This window comes from Globicephala melas, chromosome 16 (genome assembly GCF_963455315.2).
Source record: "Globicephala melas chromosome 16, mGloMel1.2, whole genome shotgun sequence".
NCBI classification, from domain to species: Eukaryota; Metazoa; Chordata; class Mammalia; order Artiodactyla; family Delphinidae; genus Globicephala; species Globicephala melas.
The window spans coordinates 34,327,810-34,343,013 of NC_083329.1; the positions used below are offsets into that span (position 1 = coordinate 34,327,810).

The 15,204-nt window shown below is 38.5% G+C and overlaps 1 protein-coding gene across 1 annotated transcript in view; it reads right to left on the reverse strand.

Annotated features, from left to right (window-relative positions):
• BTAF1 (B-TFIID TATA-box binding protein associated factor 1) overlaps positions 1 to 14,739 on the reverse strand; it is a 95,523-nt gene extending 80,784 nt beyond the window's left edge. The window contains exons 1-2 of the mRNA XM_030865075.2: positions 14,438 to 14,739; positions 2,276 to 2,399 (exon numbers count right to left, since the gene is read on the reverse strand). Coding sequence (XP_030720935.1) covers positions 2,276 to 2,399; positions 14,438 to 14,451 — 138 coding nt within the window. The 5' untranslated portion in view covers positions 14,452 to 14,739. The remainder of the gene's footprint in view (positions 1 to 2,275; positions 2,400 to 14,437) is intronic.
• Positions 14,740 to 15,204: the final 465 nt, after the last annotated feature.

A 15,204-nucleotide genomic window follows, 5' to 3' on the forward strand; every position in this document is an offset into this window, starting at 1 on the left:
TGCTTCAAAGGATACCATCAAGAAAGTGAAAAGACAATCCACAGACTAGAAGAACATATTTGCAAACCCCATACCTGATAAGGGGCTTGTATCTAAAATATATAAAGAACTCCTACACCTCATTAATAAAAGAACACATATCCCACTTAAAAATGGGCAAAGAATCTGAACAGACAGGTCTCCAAAGAAGATATAGAAATGGTCAATAAAAAAATGAAAAGATGTTCAATGTCATTAGTCATCAGAAAAATGCAAATCAAAACTACAATATCACTTCATACTCACTGGTACGGATATAAACAAAGTCAGTTAATAGTTAAGTGTTGGCGAGTATGTGGAGAAATCCAACCTCTCATACATGCTGTTGGGAATGTAATATGGTGGAGCCAGTTTGGAAAGCAGTCTGGCAGTTCCTCATAAAGTTAAATAAACACAGTTACCATATGACCCAGCAATTCTGCTCTCTGGTATACACCCACGTATGAAAACATACATCCACACAAAAACTTGCACACAAATTTTCATAGCAGCTTTATTCATAACAGGCCAAAAAGTGGAAACAACCAAAATGTCCATCAACTGATGAAGAGATAAATAAAATGTGCTACATCCATACAGCATTATCCATATCCATACAATGGAACAATATTTGGCGATAAAAAAGAATGAAAAACAAAACATGCTACAATATGAATGAACCCTAAAAATAATACTTTAAGTGAAAAAACCAATCACAAAAGGTCACACATTTATATAAAATGTTCAAAATCAGCAAATCTATAGACAGAGGGTAGATTAGGGGTTGCCTAGGACTGGCTATGGGAGGGGGAGTGATGGAGAGTGACTGGTAATAGGCATGAAGTTTCTTTTAGGGGTGATAGAAATGTTTTAAAATTAGATTGTGGTGATGGTTGCACATATCTGTGAATATGCTAAAAATCACTGAATTGTACACTTTATCTGGGTGAATTGTACGGTATGTAAATTATATTTCAATAAAGCTGTTTTTAAAAAAATAAAACCAAAGGCAATAGGAAAACACGAGGGCAGAGAGGGCATAGGAGGTCAGAAGGTGCTAAAAACAAACTTTGCCTCTTTTGGAATTACTTGATGGCAGCCATATGGTGGGGTCTGAGTTAAGAAGACCAGAACTAACTTGGAAGTCTGGAAACCTTTTCTCAGTTCAGCACAAGTTAGTCTTGTTCATTGTTTCCAGTTTCAGCTCATTCAGTCCTCCATCTCTTCCCTTGGGATGAAAATAAATGGGTATACCTCTCTATCCCCACACCTTTCACATGAGTATGGTATTGCCTCATACGCACCCTTCTCCATTCTGAGAATATGGAGCCTGTAGATGTCAAATCACTACCTCTTCATCGACATCTTGGTTAGAAAGTTCTGATAGTATCTAAGTGGGGAGTGCATTGGAATGAGAATCGCTGTTAGCCCCTATGATAGGAACAATAGAGTGCAGGTTTGTGTATGATGACAAAGGGCTTAGAACTCCTACTCATAGGAAGCAGGGAGGGACAAATCAGAATGAAAGGATGAGATAAGACTGGTGGGAACAGGGATATATTGAGTCTTCCAATATCTGGGCTATCATAGTGCTTCCCACCTTATCCTCTATCCACCGCTCCCACCCCCCTAAACACAGATACAAAGCACTCCTGTTTTTACTTTGCATGCCAGAGAATTAAATACATGGAATTTGCTACTTACTATCATACAGTCACACTTCTACAAGCCCACAGAGTTCAGTAAAAATAAAGCATTGCTTAGGGAAAGAACATGGGCTAGGATTAGGAAAATACTTATCCACCAAAGCAGAAAGGCTCCACTTTCAAAGAGCTAATAACTAAGAATGTAACAACTAGCTTCTCATATATTTCCACCATTACCCATGAGTACTCATCCATTTGAAGACTGCCAACTAGTATAATTATTAGCTGCTAAGAACAAGTCAGACCACTAAAAAACTAGATTAACAACTTACTTTGCTACCAAATTGGATCAGATTCAAATTTGTGCCACAGGCCAAAGGTTCTATATTGCCAAACAAACTTGATGCAAAAAACAAAATATTTTAAACCTTGTGACAAACAAAAATAGCAAAAATTTTAAAATATCTGGAGAAATATTGAGATATTTAATGGAATTTGAAGACCACAAAGTGTCACTAATAAGACAATTTCTTTCTCTACTTTTATGTTCCTGCCCATGGATAAATTTCTACAATTGTATTATACTAAAAGAAAAAAAAAAGAGTTCTTACTTTAGATAAGAGATTATTTAGCTCGTGGGGATGAAGCTTCACCACTTCTCCAAGTTGCTGTGCAGCAGCTTTTCTTGTAACTGGAGTAGTGCCAGTATCCAGTAAGATAAAAAGACGATCAAGCCTAAAATAACAAAAATATAATGCTTATTCTGAAATGTTTCTTCATATGTATAAGTCTGAGTCAGTAAATGTACATATTAAGCACCTATGAAGAAAGATTTATGGTAGGGTCCCAGGAGATAATCTAACCTCTACTCTTAAGGAACTTGCTATGGAGGTGGAGTGAAAGGGTAAGGCAAACACACAACTAGAATATAGGGTCCAATACAAGTATTGTACATGCATGGATACATACAATAAGACACATGTCAGAAAAGACATACAAAGTGCTTTGAGGAGTGGGAATGGAGGCAACAAACACTACATCCCCAACTGTATAATACTGAGAAGACTTTCTAAAAGAAATGGTGTATGAGCTGGACCTTAATGGTAGAAAAAAATTTCAATACTGGTGATGAGGTGGTAAAAAGGAAAAGGGGGAGATACATCTGGAAGAGGGAATAAGAAGAGAACAGCAATAAAAGGAGACTATATTTAGGGCAGTGAGTAAAACAGCCTGGTTGTAATTCAGGGTACACTTAAGAGAACAGTGGAAGATACAGCTAATATCGTGGAGACCCTTGAATTACAGCTCAGCCATGAAAGTCTTGGGTCAAGAAAGTGATGGGACTGGAGCTACGCTTTAGAGAGATTAGTCTGGCAGCAGTGTGAAGCATGAAGTAAAATGGAAGGAAACTTTCAGAGAACTTTCACACCTGAACTACAATCTAAGACTAGAAAGAAGTTGGGGAAAACGCTGCAGAAGTAAAACACCACGGTATAGTAATTCCATGAAATGTCAAGGAAATGAAAGGATTCTGAGACTCTGAATTTTAGAAATGAAGATATCATTAAAAGATATGGGAATAACTAGTGGAAGAAATGTTATTGAGAAAAGATGACAAGTTTATTAGTGGCAGGGACAGGAAAGCTGGGGGAGACCAAAAAGGATAGTTGAAATAGAGATCTGACGTTCAGGAGAAATTTGAGACGAAAGGTATATAGATATATGAGTCATTCGTATAGAAGTGACAGATACAGCAATAAGATCTCTGAGGAAAGAGCTTGTAAAGATAAATAGCATAATGGGACAAATTCCAGAGCCACAGCCCCATGATTCAAATCCCAGTTCTGCCACTTATCCAACGAACAGTTTGGAATAAAACCACAATGCCTTATACCTGGAATAAGTGGGGAGAAATGGAAAACTGTGTCCCTTGTTTCTGAGATACAGAAAAATCCTAAGATTTTAAAAAGGCAAAGAAACCAGTAACTACCACCAGCAGTCCACATGGTAGAAGATCTAGCCCTTCCACCACAGTACTCATCAGGTTCAATGAGGCAAATGGATGCCACAGATAATAAAAGGAAGGCGGCTTCATATCCAGAATAAATGGGTACTTCAAACAAGATGAAGGGTGAAAAGGTGCAAGGTTATATTAATTGTGCCCAATCCTATATGAGGGGAGATTTAGAGAATACACCTTTAAATGTCATCTAATGAGGAAAGGAAAGCAAGCAAGGTCCCAAAGTTAAGCATGAGCATTAAGTATTAATAAACTGCAGAGAGACTCGTATTTTACTTCTGGGATTATTTTTCTTTCACAAAGAGCTAAAAACTTAGAAAGCAAAGCTCTAAAAACCTTTTACGAGAAAATATAAAGCTATAAGGGGGCAAATGAAATAAGCAGGGTTTTTCCTTTTCTTACTTTTTCTTTTCGAAGGGGTAGTATTTATAAAACTAGCCAGTCACTGATAAGCACAAAATCACTGTAACTGGTAAAATATATATATATATATAACTAAAATAGATCTTTTTCAGTCAAGAAGGCTAAGGGTACTATGAAAACTTTTCAACTGCTTCAGAACAAAACACTAAGAGGTGAGGTTCAAATTTTACAGTTAAGGGTATGTATAAGAAGGACATGTTTCAAGAAAAATATCTGAGGTAATTAAAGCCAGCGAAATAAAGGGGAAAAAAAGAGTAATACAACACATTTTTTGCTTCCAATATACTGAATGGCACACAGAGTGATTTTACAGAAATTATTTCTAAAAAACATGCAAAAATCAATTTATTTTATACACTGTGCATAGACACACCCCACCTTTTGACACAATATTTCTCCTTATCCATTCAAGGCTATCTAAATACTTGTCTTTACCCATTCATTCTTCAGGCCTTGCTACAGGATTTGATGAACAGTGACTCACAGATAATGGGACAAAAGGGAGAAAAAAAAATTTTCTGACAGCTGGTTTTCTTAAAGTTCTAACACTAAGTCAGACCCCAAATCCCTTCCCCATAAAATGACTTCCCTTATACATCCCATACATAACCCTAAGAATGCTCTGACGTATTTTCATCTTTATAACTGATTGTGATGTTAAAGTTACTGAAACTCTCTGAACCTTCACAACAAATAAATGCCTATTTCCATGACTCTGATTTTGAATGCCTCTGCTCAATGAAATTTGCAAAAAGAAATTTTAAATAATCTATAAACAACTTTCTATCAAGGTAAATATTCATGTTAAATCTATATTCTATGGCAGGCAAAATTATCAAAGATTAAATGTTTTATTATAAAAATTATGTCTTAGGTCAAATTTATGCAACAGTGGACTTATATTTGCATATGATGCATGCATTCTTTATAACAATATCGGGCTCTCTTGTATGTGTACAGTTCACATAAACCCAGGACTTTCTTACAGGAAAGCAGTGGTAAAATGGAAAAACAAACTAGACTGGAAGTTAGGAGACAAAGCACTACTTTTGTCACTTGTTAGAAGACTTAGAGAAGCTCACTTAACTTTGCTTAACCTCTTATTTTGTAGGGTTAAACTAGATTTAGCCATATTTTATAGCTTCACATCATTGTACTTGTTTTAATAGGTTTTTCTTCCCTTATATACCACAGTGTTTGTCATATCTTTGACTTATTTGATGCAAAGTTCCCTAGACTGCACCTCTGGAAAGACTTAAACTACTTCATAATTCCCTTTTTTTTTTTTTGGCTATGCTGGGTCTTCGTTGCTTCACACGGGCTTTCTCTAGTTGCGGCAAGCAGGGCTACTCTTCGTTGTGGTGCGTGGGCACCTCATTGCAGTGGCTTCTCTTGTTGCAGAGCAAGAGCTCTAGGCACACAGGCTTCAGTAGTCATGGTGCGCGGGCTCAGTAGTTGCAGCACACGGGCTTAGTTGTCCTGCAGCATGTGGGATCTTCCGGACCAGGGATCGAACCCGTGTCCCCTGCATTGGCAGACGGATTCTTAACCACTGGACCACCAGGGAAGTCCCCATAATCCCTTTTTTGATGATGGAGTTTCTGCTTTTGTGACTAAAAGCAAAGCTGGCTGCAAAATGAACACTCTAAGGAAGTGACAATACTAACCTGTTTATAAATCCATGTGTAAAAAGTTAAAATAAAATTGATAGTTTTCCCCAATCATTTCCACTTTCCTCAAGTCCCAGTTGCCATTCCCTATTCCCTAAAAAGGAATGGACTGAGTAGATCTCTAGATTATGGAACAAGAACTATCTTGTTCTCTACTCATTACCTCTAAAGGTCTTTACACTTATCTTCTTTCAATTTCAGATGAAAAGACAATCCTCACTCTTCTTCAAGACTTACATAAAGTCCCGCTATTTTTTTTTTTACCAACTCCTTCTACCCTCATTCAATTATCCTTTCTCCAATATTTTAAATCACTGCCTTAGTAATCTATTCCCTTCTATCTTCAAATATCCAGAGGTCCATCTTTAATGAGAAGATAAACTGCTTGACTTCCATCTTCTAGAACACTTTCTTTTTGCTGCCAAGCATCTTGAACAAGTGCTTAAAATCACTTCTTTTATCTCCTCACCATACCCAACTTAATCCCTATAAATCAAGTTTCTATCCTTCTTTACGACTAAAATAGCACACCTGAAGGTCACCAAAGAACTTCTAAGCTCTAAATCTCATGTTGTTGTGTTTTTTTGTAAATACAATTTTCATGAATCTTCTATGACATGTGATTTCAGCAAGTACCCCATTCTTAAAATATTTTCCTTCCGAAGTTTTCACAACATTCTGTTACCCTGTTCTTCTCTGAACTCTTAATTCTTCCTGTGGTTTCCCTACTCTTTAACACTCTTAATATGAACATTCTCCTAGATTCAATCCTTGGCTGCCCATCTCTCACCCATTTCTCCTGTAGGAAACTGTAATTTGTTTAAACTATAACACAGTAAAAATAATCCCCAAACCTAGCCCATTTGGGAGCTCCAGTGCCACACTTTCAACTGCCTGATGAGCATAACTCAATACTAATGTGATCTCATTGCTAAATTTACTTCCTAAAGCACTCTTTGATCAAATTATTACCTTACTCTAAAACTTTCAATGGCTCACCCTTACCTACCAGATAGCAATCAAAAACAAAAAAGTATCTCCCAAACAGGGTCCATTTTGGTTTCCACAATTTTGTCTACCCTGTTTCCGCTACTTGGAATGCCTTTCTTGGTCCAATTCTTCAGCTAGCTCCCACCCATCAAGGTTCAGTTCAAGTCCTTTACCTTCTTGAAACCATCTCAGACTACTATACTATTATATCCTCTTCTAAAATCCACAGGGATTCTCATCTTAAATAACCATTTTGGCATTTATTATGCATTTTTTGGCATTATACATTAATTTGTCACATGTTGTCTTATGCTCGTTAGGCTTCACCTTCTTCAATGATTCTTTTTTGTCCCCCACAATACTATGCACAGTATCTTTGCACAGTAGTCAAATATTTGTTGAATACTTGGTATTTACTATAATTAAAATTATAGATAAAGAAAAGTTCAAGTTTCTTGGGACAGGTTTAAGCACCATTTTTAAGCAAAGAAAGAGGGTGTTATATTACAATATTTTTTGCTTCCTTCAAGAAATATCCTTAATCTGTCATAGCTATATTACATAAAAACAAGTTATAAAAATAACAGAAGTGATGCTAAGGCAATGAATGTTTCAGTAAGTGAAAAGATGAACACAGCAGTACTTTAGCAATCTGAACATCACGGCAGTTACACTTGCTCCAAAGAGCAAGCCAAAGAGCAAGCGGAAAAAGACCACACAGTAGGCACTGTATTCCTTCAATAATTTCTACCCTTCCTAAACTTTCCTTTAGTCCTCTGCTACCCAGCTTCATTAGAACCATATCCTGCTCAAAGACCTTCGACTCCTCTCTAAACTAATGCTGACTCTGCCTCACAACCACACAGTTCCTCCTGCTTTCTTCGAAGTCTTTTATCCCAATGCCATGTCATGTCAGCTCTGCTCCCTCACCAGCCAACTGCCCTGAGGGTAGCAGATCAGCTCACCCTCTCATCCAATTCCAGGCTTGTTTATTCTCACATCTCCCACCTTTTGATAGCCAAATTTGCCTCCCTGAATAGAGGAATGGGGACCCAAGAATGCTTCTTTAGTCCTCTTGACTCAAAGCCCCTTTTGGAGTTCTCCATTCCTCTCTCCAGGACAACAGATTAGATGCCACACAAAAGGAAGAACAAAGGGATGTGCAGACCAGGATCTCACAAGAGGGCAATCTGACCTGTTACTCCAAGATAGCCAGCTATGAGGCAAGCAGGGTAAGCATCAGCGCCAGGCCACAATGGAAAAGGCTGGTATAATGAACTGGTAGGGGACAGGAAAGGGCATGAGACAGAGTCAGTATTATGTTGGAGGGCAGACAGGGCCCTTGATGAGGGAGAGGTCTGAAGGCTAGGTGATCAAAAGAAAAACGAAGTTAAAAGAAGGGCTGATTGAGGGAACACAGTACTTACCACGATACTTCTTTTGGCTAAACCTTATGTTGCATAACAGCTAATAGAAAAAAATGACATTCTTCATTCGCCGAAGGATAGACAGATGGAGGAGAAAGAGGTAACAGATGTCAAGCCAAATGGAAGGCACCAAAGACTGTAGACGAATAATTTTAATAAAACATAAGGCAATTATATTTGACAGTATCCACTGGTTATGAATCTACTGATGATGATAATCTGGCCCATTTTCAATTTGGATTTTAATTCACAGAAATAACTATAAAAGATATGATTCATGTTTATTTTACAAACCTGTGATTTCAGAAAACTGCTCTAAAGACTGCCTAGAGGGAAGAGGGAATGGGAAGACGTGTGTGGGATTAAGAGACACAAACTACTATGTACAAAATAAATAAGCAACAAGGATACATTGTACAGCACATAATAACTTTAAATGATGTATAATCTATAAAATACTGAATCACGACATTGTACCCCTGAAACCAATATAATGTTGAAAATTAATTATACTTCAATTTAAAAAAAAATGTTGTTAAAAAAAAAAGACTGCCTAGAAAAAGGAAAGTACGTGGGAGTTTGTAGAGGTTATGCTGGCAACTGTGATCTAACTTCAGCTGTTCCCATTATGATAATTCATAAAGTAAAAATATAAAAAGAAATCATATGCATTTTGAACTATAAAATGTGTCCTAGATTACTACTTCATCATTAATAAACATATATATATTGCATTTCCACTCCTAAGCCATTTGAGGATGAAAAAAAAGTATAAGATATAACTTCCTCAATCTACTTCCAATCTCAATATTCTCAGAATAAATTTAATCACTCTGAAAATTTATGGAAGGTCTACTGGCAGAATACTTCACGCAGATGGCTTTGTAATCTTAACTAAAAGGGATTGGTCAGTGAAGTTTGTCCATTTTGTCATACATTTTTACATTTACTATTTGAAGTTTTACTTTTCTGTGTTACTTAGGGAATAAGAAAATAAATAGATGATATGAACACTGTACTTAGTCCTACATAATATCATTAAGCAAGGAAGTTATGGTCAAAAGAAACAACTTCCAAGAAATTGTCTAGACTGATGTTTTAAAATGTATGCCTTCTAGTTCCTACTGTGGGTTATTTGAAACTATGTTAATGTTATGTTTTTTAAACAAGAAAGTAGATTAATTTGAAATACCACATAGGACACTAAGAACAAATATGAAGATGTGAAACCACACCAAAGCCAGGTGCAAGGGCAGGTGTGGCTAGATAATTTACATTCCCCCCACTCCCACTCTAGAACACAAACAAACTCCATGAGAATGGGAACTCCATTTTTGTTCTTTGCTGTATCTCCAGCACCTAGAACATAAAAAGCACTCTGTAAATACTTGTTAAATGAGTGCTGAAAAAGGACAACCAAGTTGCGTTATGTCCTTCAGGCCATATTTTTTTCTAATCTCCACCTCTTGCATGACTTTATCTTAAAGACAAAATCTAGGTTTTGCAGGAAAAATATCTGTGGTTTTAAAACTTCACTTGAAATTATACACTTTAAAACGGTGAATTTTGTTATGTGTATAGTACTTTGAGAAATAAACTAAAACAGGGAGGAATTTACCACAGGGATTAAAATGGATACACTTATATAATGCCTCCTCCACCTTTCCTAGCTTTTTGTCCCTACATTTTTTAAATAACAAAATATTTGATACATTACAATTTACAACAGTGCCTTCTGTCAATCTTATAATGGATAGAAATTAGCAATGATGGAGGAATAGGCCTAGCAAACATAAGCAACCTGTGCTGTCCTATAGGTAAGATTATTTTACCATTTTCCCTGTCAAGAGCAAGGACCCACTGTAATTTGCCCCCGCATCATGAAACCTTTTACTTGGCAGAACAGGCCATTGAAACAGTGTTTCTCTGAAGTATCAGCAATGCACAGAGAGAATTATCAAAACTGAGCAAAGTTCTGCTCACATGTAGCAATTTGTTTCTTCCAGAAGAGGGTATGTTCCCTTTTTTCCCCTGAATCTTTTCTGAACACTGCATCATTTTTAAATGCAAAGAATATGTGTCACAGACTTACGGCACGACTTCTAAAACAGTCAAGTCATAATTACCGTCTCGACATTTTAGACATGAACTTTACAGCAGAGATCACTCAGGAAAAATTCTCTATATTTTTACATTTTCTCTATATGATCAAGGAAAAACTAAGTTCATAATAGCTAATCAATGTATAACAACAGTCAATCAATTGTGGAATAAACAGGCAAAGGTATCAAAAACAATCTTTTTAAAAAATCTGTATTAAGCCATGGAACCCAACATCATCACACATTTTACCTACACCTTCTGTAATGAGCATAAGTTTTAACAATCCCTCTAAGGTTGCCTTTACTATTGGTGACTCAACCCCAACTAGATGACAGATAACACAGGGAGAGAGACTCTTGTGAGCCTCTACAAAACAGTATTCAAAGATTTAACAATTATAATTCAAACTGTTTGCAAATAACACTGAAAGCCTGTAATATATACTAATTTGTTTTTTTGCTGAGGTTGATTTTATGGGAGCAAGTCAAGTAGCTAGTGAGTGAGCTTGGCTGACCTTCCAGTATTCACATCTTAAGGGCAACATTGTTCTCCTACATGTGTATGCTCTCTTTTATTTAGGGTCTAAAGGAGTCATACATTTTTCAGTAGTATTTCACTGCATTTTACAGAGAATTTCAAATGCTATAATTGTATTTGCAATTTTAGAGAGTCACAAAGGTTTTTTTTTGGGGGGGGTGTTTGTTTGTGGCAAGATTTAACTCATCCATGGATCAAGAGTTGACCATACATTTCATGATCTGCTACATTCTTATAATTCAAAGTACATTAAAACTAGGCCTTTATAAAACTAAGTGGGGTCTAAAAATTTTGATTACACAAAATGCAGGGTTACATTATATCCAATTTGCATTATAAAAGACCATGCTACATAAACTTATAAAACTAGTTCTGGGGCTTCCCTGGTGGCGCAGTGGTTGAGAGTCCGCCTGTCGATGCAGGGGACACGGGATCGTGCCCCAGTCTGGGAAGATCCCACATGCCGCAGAGCGGCTGGGCCCGTGAGCCATGGCCACTGAGTCTGCACATCCGGAGCCTGTGCTCCGCAACGGGAGAGGCCAAAACAGTGAGAGGCCCGCATACTGCAAAAAAAACAAACAAACAAAAAAAAACTAGTTCTGACAATGTTTATTATATTTTTAAAATTATAATTCTGGCTAATAGTCAAAGCTATAAAGTTTTTCTCCCTCAGGGAAAACTGTAAAACTCAGAAGCACTCATTGAAAAACACCAGAAATACCCTACTATATATAAATTACAGAAAAATCATGAGAGGAATTAAAACAAGAAACAAAAGCACTCTTTTATTCCTTTTTTAAAAAATATATTGAGCACCTACCAGGAACGAGGCACTCTCCTGAAGATAGAAAGATCAAAGACATTCCCTTCTCTCACAGAACTGATGCTCAAGCAGGGGAGAGAACAATTAAACAATCACTTACAAAGTATGATAAATATGACTGATAGGAGTACACATTGGTGCAAAGAGCTCAGATGAAGGAAAACCAGAGAAGGTCTCCCAAACAAAGTGACATATGTATAGGCTTAGGGTTTAGACCTAAAAACTAAGGTTGGAATTAGCCAGACTTGGGGGGAAGGGGGGAGGTAGGAAAAATGTTCCAGAGAAAAAGACTTGGAGGTGAGAACAAAGATTCAGAATGAAGGGGAGTGGAGAAGAGAGAGAGAGAGAGATGCAGAGAACCTGAGACAAGATGAAGCTTAAAAAGGTAAAGTAGGAACCAGATCACAAATGATCTGTTAAGATGTGTTGGTTACGGAATGTGGCCTTTATCTTAAGGCAACAGAAAACTAAAGGGTTTTTAGCAGAAAAAAAGGCCATATTAAAATTAGCATATTAGCAAACAATAATATAACTGAAATGAAGAATAAATTAGAAAGAGATGCCATGGGAGGCAGGAAGAGCAGAGTGGCTGCCGTTACAGGTGTCTCGGATTAGAGATGATGGTGGTATGGAGGAGGACTGTGGTAATTAGTATGGAAAGAAAAAGACTGGCCAGAGAAAGATTAGAAAGGTTGAACTGACAAGATTGGATGTGGGGACTAGCTAGACTGGGGGAAAGGAAGGGAGAGCAAAGTCAAATATTATTCCTAGATTTCTGGATCTTGCAATCTGAACTTAATATTTCCCTTCTATTGGAAATACTTACAAGGTTCTAAAAACATTACAGTTTCTTTTCAGTTACACACATTGATATAAACAGTGCAAAAAATATTTTAGATTTGGTTCTAGCAAATATGATTTTTATCTCTTGAACCATCTTCCACCTTTTCTACAATAAAGTATTAAAATGAGTCTGTATTCCACACCAAAAGGAAATTTAGTTAATAAAGACAGGTGCTCAGTGCATGGAGAAGACCAGCTTGAAATTAAAAGTTTGCTATCCAAAGTGAACCCTCAGATGAAAAAGTCAAGGACTGACAGTATCCCCAAACCAGAAAGTGTCTCAAAAGTGTTTTCTGTGAACCTATTATATTACCAAAATAAGCACAGGACTAGCTCTTTCATAAAACCATGACAGGCTTTCTTTTTACAGCAGAATTTGATAGAATTTTGGCAAGCTAAATAAAAAAGATCTATAGAAAAAAAGAGCACCACCCTTTGAAATCCAATGTCAAGAACAAAAAGCACTTGCTTTCAAAACTCACTCATTCATTCAGAAGTTTAGGTGCTCTAAACTTCTGTAAATAGATTAACATTGGCCAAGGAGATTAGGCGCTCTTTAATCTTTCATTTTGTCTCTATAAAACTATAACCAATACTGTGAACATATACCGTCTACTCAGGAACGAAATTTCAAGAGCTACTCATTCCCTTAAACGTTTTACCACCTTATAAACAGAATACCATATTAAGTTTGTATATCAATGTATTTATAATGTATGTATTTATATAGTCATATGGGGGTAACAAATTAGATGGTACACCTTTCTGCCTTTGCAAAAATTGAAAATACTACTTGTATACTCTCGAGGCGATTTTACATATCACAAAATAAGAATTTCCTCACATTGAACGGATTCAACTAATCTATGAAATAAAAATTAGATGCCCCACTACAGGTATCTTAGGACCCCTTTCACCCAACTCCCATGGGTTTCTCCCATGAACTCTTTTATCAGTTATCTAGGGAATCTGTGAGGGATGGGTTATCATTTCATTTGCAAAACAGGAATGTGTTAACTATGAAAAATGAACAAAAACTATGTTTTCTGAACTATCATCATTTTCCCCTTTCAGTCTATGTGGCAGAAGGACCCATTTCTCACGAAAACTAACAGTAAACTTGGCGAATCCTGACTGCTATCAGAGGGACTATCCCCTACTTACACACACACATGTCCACTAACTTCAAGCCTCTGACAAAATGTACTCTCCCCACTCTCTCATATTGGAGGAAAGGAGAACTTTCCTTCTATAGCTATACAAATAAATGTCTTGCTGGCCTTTCTACAGTTTCCTATCGATGGGCATCGCTTCAAACTAGTTTAAGACTCGCGATACATCTTTCACGCCTTAGGTGAGGAAGATGATGCTAATACAATAATTTGCTAAAGATTACAATGCTGACGACTGAATGTGTACTGTCAAACAAAGCGAAGAATTATACTGTAATGTAAGGAAAAAGTCCTCAGGAAAGAACATATCCCTAAAGCCGTAAACGCAAAATTTTAACATAATTAGAAGGCCACGTAGATAATATTAACTCAAAATCTCCCTGACTTCGACAGTTGCTACCAAGTTTTCCCGTGAAACGGAGGTTAGGGATCGGCCTTAAAATGCTCAGAAAGAGAAGAGACTCTCCCAGAACTGAAAGGGGGAAGAGAAACCAGAGAAGAGAAACATGGTGAGGAAAGAGAAAAACCAGCCCTAACGCGCCAAAGGGTCTATTCAACAACAAAAAAGACATTTTTGAACCGATTTACGAGGGGTAACCCGAGCCCAAACCCCCGCAGACCGAGGGGCGAACCGCGGAGTCTGGGGAGGAAGGCACCCGAGCCCAGTGACAATAGGAACCGTTCCTTTCTAGGAGTGGGGGCTCCGAGAGGAGACCGTGCCTCGCCGGGCCGCCTTCCCGTCCGCTCGGGAGAAGCTAGACCCACCTGGAAACCGCCATGGCCGGGCGCCGGCGGTTCGGAGCTCCCCGCGAGCGACGCGCCGCGCTACCGACGCGCTAGTTTCCAGGGAGCGGAGCGGCGCAGGCCCAGGCCACGGAGCAGATAGGAGCGGCCGGTGCAGCGCAGGATGTCCCGGCGCGGGCCCTCGGGCATCTGCCCCGCCGCCTACCAGAGCTCGTCCCTGCCGCGGCCCGGGAGCAGGGGTCTGAGACGTCGGCGGAGGCAGCACTCCTCCGACCCGCACGACTTCAAACCGGGTGCCCCCAACCCCGCTCTTTGCTGACGCAGGCGTCGGCACGCCGGACTGAGCGTCAGCGCGCCGGAAGTGACGCCAGCTCACCGCCAGGGGCTCCGCTCCGCCGCTGAGTAGGAGTATGAGCCCTTACGGCCTGGCGGCGCGCGCCGCCAAAAAAAGCTGTCTTTGCTCATCTGGAGGGGGTCGGTAGTCTTCATACGAGACGAGAGAGGAGAAATGAGTCCACTTATTTTCTAGGGAAGGAAAAGAAGCGATCTAGCCAAGGTTCTGGGAGTTAAAACCTTTGCTTCTGATTCCTCACTGCCCCGATCCCCATCTCACCAGACTGCTTCTAGAGAAAGCAGAATCCACAGGACCATAGCATGCTCTAGTCCAGGTGGCGATGCCAGTGGGAGGGGTGAAATCCAGAAAGATCTGCAACGGCACTGAAGACACGACTCGAATGTTTGCCATTTATCTGCCATATGTTCTGCCTAGGTATTGGAGGGAAGGTATT